General features: G+C 39.4%; 1 protein-coding gene across 4 annotated transcripts; it reads right to left on the reverse strand.

Moving 5' to 3' along the window:
• Nucleotides 1-271: 271 nt before the first annotated feature.
• fancg (FA complementation group G) lies at nt 272-9,255 on the reverse strand. Of its 4 annotated transcripts, none has more exons than XM_072664757.1 (14): nt 9,068-9,255; nt 8,858-8,942; nt 8,610-8,735; nt 8,331-8,521; nt 4,981-5,122; nt 4,754-4,884; nt 4,017-4,163; nt 3,705-3,865; nt 3,226-3,292; nt 1,959-2,290; nt 1,822-1,862; nt 1,000-1,167; nt 661-775; nt 272-426 (listed from the first exon to the last, which is right to left on the reverse strand). In XM_072664757.1, the coding sequence occupies exons 1-14, from the start codon at nt 9,134-9,136 to the stop codon at nt 303-305; spliced, it is 1,899 nt and encodes a 632-aa protein (XP_072520858.1). In that variant the 5' UTR covers nt 9,137-9,255; the 3' UTR covers nt 272-302. The 4 variants fall into 4 exon arrangements, with proteins under 4 accessions (XP_072520858.1, XP_072520856.1, XP_072520857.1 ...); XM_072664755.1 differs by having other exon boundaries at nt 661-778; XM_072664756.1 differs by having other exon boundaries at nt 1,959-2,293.
• Between the last annotated feature and the right edge of the window lie 1,025 nt (nt 9,256-10,280).

Below are 10,280 nucleotides of genomic sequence, written 5' to 3' on the forward strand. Positions count from 1 at the left end.
CGTTTCCAAAAGACAGGCTTTATCTATTTATCTATCGGTTCACTGGACAAAACCAGAAGCTCAAATAGCTGAGCATGATCTTAACAACAACAACAAAAAAATATATATATAAACGGTGAATCAACAATTTAGTCCAACCATAAAGAAGCAGAGCATAAGAATGGACTGTAAGTCTTTATGTTTGGTTGGTTTTTAAGTATTATTTGGTTCTGCACCAAAAAACATGAGACAAATGTAGTTATGAACTTTTTATTTCTCAAATATACACCACACAGTCTAAAGAGAACGTTCGAATATTTATTTTATCTGGTTTTGTCTGTTTTTACACCACAGCTGTGAATGAATTCCTCCATTTTCTGGTTCAGGCTGCTGCAGTCAAGATGTGTTGCATCCTCTCGCCATGTCTGCAGATACAGGGGCACGTCTCTGAAACACAAGTCAGAGCTGTGATTTATCTTCCAAACAGCACACAGCAGGCCACCATCCATCACCAAGCCAAAGCACAGTGGATTGTGCTCATGAACATCAAGATGCCGTTTAATCCTGAAGTACCAGTGGAATCCAGCCAAAGTGTATCAAGATAAATCCAAACCTGAACAACATGTTATTACCATGCGTACACCAGGTATTAACATACAAACAACACATTCAGTAGCTTACACTGCTGTAGAAGAATCTGTGGACTTTTGGGCTTGTTTCCACACAGCTGCTGCCTCGTCCTTGCGATCCAGCCTCCACAAAATCTCGACCAGCCACATCTCAGCGTTCCTACACCCTGCTAACATCAGAACCAAAGAAATGGCTTTTCTGAGACCAGCAAGATTCTTTAAGGCTTTGTTTGACTGAGCAGTTGAGCTCAGAATGGTGAACAGAGAAGTTTATGATTTTTATCTAAAGTGAAGTCAATGTGGAATAGCTGTTCATGGCACATCATAGGAGTTGTACTACAGTGGAATGTCAGGTGTTTGTTGAAATTAGTGTCAACGACGTCTTGCATACCTGGGGAGGCCTGACAACTGAGCTGGAAGTCCCTCAAAGCCTCCTTCAACTGCCCTCTCTCGAGAAAACACACCCCTCTGCCTGCCAATGTTCGTTCCTTTAGAGCATCTAGTGTCATCACTTTAGTTTGAAAATCCCCCGTCTCTGCTGGATTGTTCACTGTCCAATCTAAAAGGCAGAATTTAGTTAAAGGACATGGACTTAAGCTGTACAGAAGCTGTTCACGATACCTAGAGAAGCGCATGAGTTCATTTCCCACGATCACGACAAATACCATATTTCAAGCTGGAAATTAACCAAGACTTCTTACTGCAAAGGACAAGGCCATTATTTATTCTTATATATTCATCATCATAATTATGTCCCAGAAACCGATCTGAATAAAGAATACTTGTATATTATGGCAAACCTATTAAAGAAGAATTCCAACAAAAAGATTTGCATAATTAAACCATTAGGATCAGTGAAACATTTGGGGAGGTATGGTGTAAAACGCTCCAATCTAGAGACTTGCGAGAATTGCCAAATTTCTCACAGCGGTGTTACAGGAACTACAGGAGCTACTCAACAGAAAGCAATCACATAAAATGCTTTTGAATGTATTCTCTGTCTTCAGTGAACCATTTCATACCAAAACCCTGGCTTTATTAACATTGTGATATATTCTCAGAAATGTTAAAGTTCCTTAATTTCCACTTCTTTTATTTATGCAGTGAAAATATTTGTCTGACAAGTCTTGGATCATTTAAGTTATAGTTGTGCGACATGTATAATTACTAGCATTGCAATTAAGAGGGGACAAGGAACAGAATTCTTGCTTACGTTTCTGTTTAATACACACTTTCACCAGTTGATTGATAGCTCTGCAAAAGTAGTTAAAACACATAACAGCACTAGGTCAGAGCATTAAAATCAATGGTCGGCAAACTCAAGCCCATTCAAACAGCTACATACTATACCTTGTAAAAGTGCTCAGTGCCTCTTTTGTATCCTTGAGCTGCAAATATGCATGTCCTTGGAGGAAGTATGCTGCTCCAGACCAGAGCACATAGTCCAATTTCTCCTCTATAGTCTCAGATTCCAGACTCAGTTCTATGTGGCCAGCTGACTGCTGTTGTGCAGCAGGTGGATGGAGCTGCAGTCGCTCTGGGACGAGATCCAAAGTCTTTGCAATGACTTCATCACAAATGGCAACGGCATCCCAAGACCTTCTGGCTTTCAACACTGCAAATGCTGCTTCAAGGTAGATTTCAGGGATTCTTGGGAAAGGGAGGCCACCGCTGGTAGGTATCTGCTTTGTGTAAATAAATACAGACAATTCAGATGTTAAAAGTTAGTGAATCCATGTATCATGTAAATTGCCAGTTTATTCAGGTATACATACAATTCCTTCTACTTATACAGGTCACCAGGTTTTTGGTTTTGGTACACTCATCTGTTGCTGGCACAATTTATCAGCCTCTTACCAGTCCACTTAAGGACCACCACTTGCCAGATATTATTTGTTTGGTAAACCAAAGTATGTCAGGCACAGGTGATTTGAATTAAACACTGCTGAGTGAACCAGTGATGAAGAGCACGGAGAAAGACAACATACAGACTCTATTCACGAACAAGGTGCAACAACACAGCAGGTGTGTCTGATAAATTCACCAGTAGGTGTGCAGTGGTAAAAATCCGATGGCAAATGCCAAAGCCTGATCCATAACAGGAGATCCAATTAGCTGATATGTTGACCAATAGAGAAGCTAAAAGGCTAGCAATAGCCACACAGCTGCAACCTTAAACATGTCAGACAAATCTAGTGTTAAGATGCATGTGGAGGTTGTGGCTGTGTTTGTAAACTGGTCTTCAACTGCATGCAAAAGTACCGAAAGTACAATGTGTTAAAATGTATAACTACAATAGCTCACTGTATGTTTACAAATCAGGTAAGACAAATCAGGTAATCATGAGCAGTGGTTACATAATTTAGTTACACTTTAACTCAATCTGAAATATTAGCAGAGCACTTTTTATTTTTACTCTAATATGTTAACAAGGGTTTCTCGACATTCACTACAGGATTTGTGTACTTTGTTCCTATCCACCAATGCGTATATGGTAGGGTACCTGATTATGAGTGTAAGTACAGTGTATATATATCCAATAAACTGGCAATCCAGAGTATATATTGCAATAAATATATATATTTAATAAAATAATTCTCTGAAATTAATTACTTACATGTTGTCTGGAGCCTGGCTGTAAAGAAGCCAAGAGGTCAAGATAGCATTCAGCACCTTCTGAATTTCTGATCGAGACACAAATACTTTTAGAATGCAAAAAAATTATGGTGAATATACAATAAAAAAGAGGCATATATTTGTTTCCACCTTTTTTTTTTATACCATACTTCCTAATTTGTTAAATCGTCATTTATTAAAATAAATCAGGTGAGCTGCTGGGGGACCTGAACGTATCCATACAGTGACTGGGGTTCACAGAAGAGTCAGCAATCAAACCTGTGTTCCTCTAACTAACATATCTACAATTGACTTAAAACAAGAACTTTTTAATTTTGGTTACTGTATTTGCGTTTATTTGTTTGAAAGTTGTAACCCACTTTCATGACTGTACAGTACTATATATTTTTATGCACTGCAACCTATCTATATAACAAATGATCACTTTTAGTGTAGTATCATTTATGTTAGTATACTTGCCTGTGATTGAGCACACATCTTTGTGCCAGAGTGTGCAGTATGAAAACAGTGGAGGGTGTTTGGCTAATGAAAGCCATTCGTTCCTTCCCAAGCAGCATATCAGGAGATACAAGGGGGGCTGGCGTACTTGACGGCTCTTTCTCAGTATGCAACAATGCAGCCTATAAACAATACACAACCTGTCATTTATTTTTTCGTACTGAAGTGGGAATTGGGGAAAAGGAGCAAAATAGTTGTGCTTAAGAATTAAACAGCTTGTATGAAATGTATATAATTGTATATCCTTGTATATCCATGTATATAATTGCTTACGGAGTGAAGAAGATGCAGAGCCTCTATTTCAGCCTGACTGTTGCCCAACTGCCTGTACACAAGTGAGCTCTGATACAGTGCCCTCTGGCAGCTAAAGTCCACCTCCAAAGCCTTTCTGTTACAGTGAAGGGCACTCTGGGGCCTTCCCTGGAAAGCAAAAACAGGGAAAAAGCTGGTGAATTTGGGCTGTTTTTGTTGTTTCTGAATTTGTACTTTCATAACATCATAATATTTTGAAATATTGAGTGAATCTTTTAAACATTGAATGCTTTTTGCTGATTTAGAGAGAAAGCCAAGATATAATTTGCTCTATTTTTTCTGCTATTTTATTTATGTGATTGTTGTATGAATATCTGTTGAAAGATATGATGGCAGATCATACTGAAGTGAATGAATCTTGCCTTTATTATATGATATTCATGATACAGGTAGCATTTGTTAATCAGAGATCTAAGTTTAAGTTTATAGCACTGCATAGTGCGAGAGGGTTTTCTGCTATATTAACTGATTAATCTTGCTGTAAGAAGACTAGTCATATTTACCAGTTCATACAGAGAGTCTATTTAAATAGATTTGTTTTGTCAATGGGTTGAGAAAGTGAGGAAGTAGGGCAATCCTAGGTGTAGCAGGATTATGTCACTTACAAACACTTGGAAAAATGTTTGATTTAAAAAAGTTGAGATTTAATTGGATGTGAGATGTGAGTGGATTTGAGATTTTAGTCCAAAACGTCTTACCAGCTTAGAGAAGCTAAGACCTGTGAGAGTGTAGATGTGAGCCAAAAGAGCCCTGGGTGAAGAGAGAGTGGCAGCTTCTTGAAAAACCAGAAGAGCATCTGTATAATTCTCCTTCTTCAACTGCTCCACTCCTACAACACAGATAGTGCTTATTTACCCATAGGAACAGAGTACATTTGTCTTATCGCAGTATGGCAGCACATGTACAACGAGCTTGGGTAAAATACCTTTGGATATAAAAGTACAGATGTGCAAAAGATCCTTAAGGTCTTTGGCTGCCATAGCAACGAGCAGGGAGGCGTCTTCTTGGATGGCGAAGGTCAGGTTTCGTATTTCTGCAAGTAGATCCCCTGGCGGTGTGATCTTTTTCTGTGAGGTGAAACAAAAGAGCACCAGAGATTACAATAAATTAACTGGAGTCTCAAAACCACATGTAGAAATATCACGGTCCAAGCTGAGGATTAGTAGAAATAAATGTATATTAGGAAGATGGAGTGCAGTCCATAAGTAATAAGTAATTAGACACTAAATAGACACTAAGTACTTTTTACTCCAGCACTCCAGCCAAATGTTTGTCCATTTTTGAATTAGTGTTTGATTAAGCTTTAAAATATACTGTATTCATCATTGGCCATATGGTCCATATAAACTATGCTCCAAAAACAGCCTGTTTTGAACATACTGTTTTTACAATGTCACAAAAAGCCCATAGTAATTTAGCATAACCCAGTCAGTTTTTCGGCCCAGACCAAATTTTAAATAAAGTACAATCCAAGGCTGCCAGTCAAAACAGAGATGATTTGCATACATTAGCCTTTTTATTTACTTACAATGGCATATAGGAATCACAACTGTTTGGACATATGTAAACACAGCTGTGTTGACCATCTGCGTTGTTGCATCATCCACAAGAGGTGATGCAAAACCGAAATATCTAGAGTTAACTGCAGATGCTATTTTCTATATGAAAGAACCAAATAAGTGTCGTGGGTCATTAACCCACACAGTTCGGATGATGATTTATCAGAGAAGTAGCAGCTGAACAGAGACCTTCTTAACAGCTCAATTCCAAACAACACAACACGGCACCTTTGTTTTGTAGCAAGACAACATACTGAAGTGTGACAATGGAGCTTTTTTTAATGACCCAAAAGTGGAATGTTTTGAACAGGCCAAGTCAACAACCCAACCTTGTGAGCAGGCAGCATGTACCGCCAGCCACCAGCAGGGGGCCCGGCCAGCAAAGTAGGAAAGCTGGTGGGGTTGGAGCAAAGAACTCCAAGACCCAGAATTCCCAGCGATAATCAACGCTGACCAGACCCACCTGTGTGGCACGGTATAAATACACCCAGCCAAACACACTTCCCTGTCGCACCTTTGTAGAGGGGCGACCGGTAACAGTGGGTTTAAAGAGAAAAGAGAAAAGAGAAAAGAGAAAAGAGAAAAGCATTTGAGTTGCTGTCTTTAGTTTGAGTAAACGTCACTCCTGGTTTTTCCTTTGTTTGTTTTCCCGCCGTTTTCTGTGTTGCTTATGATCAGTGTTTATGCTGCCACCCCTCACAGCCGTGGTGGCACAGTGGAAATACGCTGGGCTCCCATAAACAGGGTTGGGAATTTAAGCCAAACAGTCACCAAGCACACACCACAAGAGGAGTAGATTCATTTGATCACTGCACTTGAGTCCAAACCCCACACCACACCGTAACAAACCTAAACTGTCCCTTACTTCCTAAAGACAAAACAGATGGCAAAAAGGCCTGTGAACAAGGAGAAACTAAAAATGAATGCTTTTCAGGCATGGTGGAGCACCTCCATGGAAGAAACAGTATTCAAGAATGTATACTGGCTGCAAGCATCATACAGTGTGCTACCTGCTTGCAGCCAGTATACAGTTTAAATACTGGTTCTACATCACATGTATCAAAATTAATTTGGAATTTCGAATCCAGTGTGAGTGCAGAGCTAACACAACATGTTCTTAATTCTTAATCATTACACACTGGCCCTTATATAAGAGATTTTCATACTGTTCTTATTTGCCCTTGTGAAAGTGCCTTTGTTTCTTGGTCTAATTTCACGTTAAGTCCTAATACTTATTAAACCCTCCCATTGCTGCACATGCAGAAAACCCTCGGCAAAACCTTGGACTTCAAGGACTTTACAATAATAAAGAATTCATCATTTAATTCAATAATACCAACACTATAGTTGGGATGGAGAGCATGAGGATCATGCTTTTTTGGGAGCATCAATACTGAAAGAACACTGACAGAGAGAGCATAATTAGCGTTGTTTCAATAGATTTACGGTACTGCTTTAGGTATAAGAACAAAAATAATCTTACCCAACGTCTGCTGTGAGATTTGATCACCACTTCAAAAATAAATAAATAAGCATATGGAGGATATTGGTAGTGCTTAATAACCACTAATCAGCTGCAGGTTTCATTACAAACAGTGTAATTAGACTGGTTTAATTAGATCAAGTGCAGCAGATGTTGATGATGGGAGAGTGTCTGAATAGTAGTTTATAATAATATAATAATCTTATCACATGTATCGTGATAAATATCATGCATTTTTTTTAAATTTCATGATATAGTATAGATGGCCCATCCCTAGAATAAACCTCAGCAGTTTTCCTACTTTAATGGAAATGTAAAAAATGTCGTCATCTGTAACAGCTTCCAATAAATCCGTTGAAACCTACCACATAGAGGAGTGGCGCTGTCAGAGAACATTTTTCATGTGTTACTTCAACAGAATACTTTTTTATTAGTGTGTGTGATTCCAAGCGTTTGAACAGTACGGTCCTCTCACTTTTCCACTAATAAAGGAACAGTTTAGTCAGTTCAGCATTTACATTTACAGCTTTTGATGGAATCAGGCCATGTTTGAATCATGTTATACAGGTAGGAGAATGTAGTGTGGGGAGTACTGGTAGACTACTAGTGGTGGAGCATGATGCGCTTGCCTGGCCAGGGGATTGAACCCCAGTCTGCTACAGGGTGCTGTTACAATGTTGTTACCCATTAAGCTACACAAGCAAACACTTTTACAGACAGTACAGACATATGTCACATAGACAAAAAAAACTTTTCCTTTGTCTCTTACAGTGTGAGAACCCACATAAACAAGAATATGTGAGATTACTCTTAGTGTGTGATGCTCGGTTGGGTTTATGAAATTTATGTTTCCATTACGTGCTACCTCAGACTAAAATCACCAGTGGAAAAAGCTGCAAAAATCAGAACACATCTCTTCTGACTGGGTGTATCTGGGTTAACAGGAAAATTATGTGTACTTTTGATTTTCCCTAAAGTAAGAACAGGGCTGTAAATGACCCATCTCTTCCTAAAGTACTTGTGTGAAGTGTAGTGCAGCGTATTATGGTCTCCATACTGACTTTAGTATTTAGTAGCGTCTAATCTTACAGGTATCTTCCAGATCCTAGCTGAAACAAACTAGCTAAGGGTATATTTTCTGAGTAAACAGTGAAGCACTTTTGTACAAGAGTGTCTGCTATATGCCTTAAATGTACATGTAAATGATGTTTGCATCTAACAGTGCTCGCTTACCTTGGGTTTAATCTGCTGAAGAAGAGGAAGAATTTCTTCGAATTGACTTTCGGAGAGCCAGATCACCCACTGGACTAGCAGCAGCTGGTGGATGGATGGCTGATGCTCTGCACCACCAACAGCTTTCAGCACAACTTGCCATAATGTAGCCAGATCAGTACTGGGCACCTCGGCTCCAACAGCTTCTAATACTAGACAGCATGAAAGGAAAGTGAGCCTGGAAGCTGGATTGTGTACTTTTGCACTCTGTCTTTTCTACATCAGCTGAACAACATTTACCTCTGATGAGACTATCGGTAAGGAGCCGCTTCCCCTCGTCTGGTTTGGAGTAACTGAGTGAAAACAGCAAGGTGTTGTATGAAACTGTGAGGTCAAGTTTAAGCTGTCCTGCGGCGGCTGGTAAACCTGTGTGGACATTTCAGCAGGAGGAAGAGGTCATTCTTAAACTGATGATCGTTTAGGTTGTCAGAACATCACTACTACTACTACTACTACTACTAATAATAATAATAATAAAAGTCACGCACCTTGGATTTTTTGCTGGAGGTCGAGGAGCTCTGCGTGACACTGCTTTCGTGTGTCTTGAAGCGGCTGGCGGCATTTTTCATATTCCTGAAATTATTTTTAATTATTTTAAAAACGTAATTAATTCATAAATGATATGTACAATTGCTAAAGTAATTTATTACTATAAATAATTAGCACTAATTAGCTAGTACAGATCATGCTTTCGCTACCTTCCATTTTCGGATGATGTTGTTATTCTCCTCAGCCCACCTGTCAAACAAACTCCGAGTGACCGACATGTCGACGACACGGATAAGGAGACCAGGTCGATATTCACTTAGCCATTAACGGTCAGCAATAAAAGAGAAACTATAGGAAGTGTAATAACACAACGATTTTAGCTTTGAACTTTCCCTCCTCCTCCTCATGTAAACGCACGAGCTGACTGCCATCTGCTGGTCTGGATGCGCACAATACAAAATAAAAGTCCCCTAGCCGTGCTTTTATTATACATGCGACGTGTTGGAAAAATACATAAGATTAAAATGCAAGTAAAATGAATAAATAATGGCAATAAATACACGTGTGAGTGTGCTATCTTAAGCATTTCCAGAGCCCCCCCCCCTCCCTCCCCTAAGACCAGTATTTACAGTTACCATCCAATCCCTAGTTGCTCCTGCTGGTAGAAACAGCATGGCTAGCTCAAGCTGGTTAAGATGGTTGACTAGCTTAACTCTTTACCAACATAGGGTCAGTTTATATATATATATATATATATATATATATATATATATATATATATATATATATATATATATATATATATATTTCCAAGCCAGACGACTTGTGTCTTGTGGCTGTTTGTCAGTCTGGCTGTCCTGGACTTCACACTCCTGGAGCGTCGGCCCAATGGCAGGAGCGTGAAGAGGCTGTGTTGAGGGTGTGTCCTTTCCCTGATAATGCTGTGGGACCGCCTTATGACCCTGGTCCTGTAGTTGTCCTGCAGTGAGACGCTGGAGAGCCTTCCTGTCTAGGTGGATTACCAACATAGGGTATATTGTTTTCACCTGGATGATTAGCCTTTTAACCACCCTGACCATCGAGGACCAACTTAGGCCATCTGAAAGCAGCTATCAGCAGAAGCAGAAGGTCTTAAGCTGGATTTTTCAGCAGAGTAATCAGTCCTTAATTAAAGTAAATCAGGCGAGCTGCTGGAGGAACTGATGAAATTACACACACACATATATATATATATATATATAGTGTCTACATAGTGTTTTTTGTTTGTTTATTTTTTTTCCTTTGGACTCTGCCTCTGTTTTGTCAACATGAGTTGTACCAACCTACCATTAAACGGAAAACTACTATAAGGCCAAGACTAAAAAAGTCAGAAATGCCGCCAAACCTATGCCAGGCTTACCAAAATCGACCTCTTTAACCACT

The sequence above is a fragment of the Salminus brasiliensis genome, chromosome 20 (genome assembly GCF_030463535.1).
Source record: "Salminus brasiliensis chromosome 20, fSalBra1.hap2, whole genome shotgun sequence".
In the NCBI taxonomy this organism is placed as follows: domain Eukaryota; kingdom Metazoa; phylum Chordata; class Actinopteri; order Characiformes; family Bryconidae; genus Salminus; species Salminus brasiliensis.

What these genes read in the sequence shown, in the direction of transcription:
- fancg (XM_072664754.1), bottom strand. Translation starts at nt 9,136, where the DNA reads ATGTCGGTCACTCGGAGTTTGTTTGACAGGTGGGCTGAGGAGAATAAC. An exon ending in CCTCCAGCAAAAAATCCAAG is followed by an intron (nt 8,736 to 8,857) that starts GTGCGTGACTTT and finishes ATGTCCACACAG; the next exon opens with GTTTACCAGCCGCCGCAGGA. An exon ending in TACCGATAGTCTCATCAGAG is followed by an intron (nt 8,522 to 8,609) that starts GTAAATGTTGTT and finishes CATGCTGTCTAG; the next exon opens with TATTAGAAGCTGTTGGAGCC.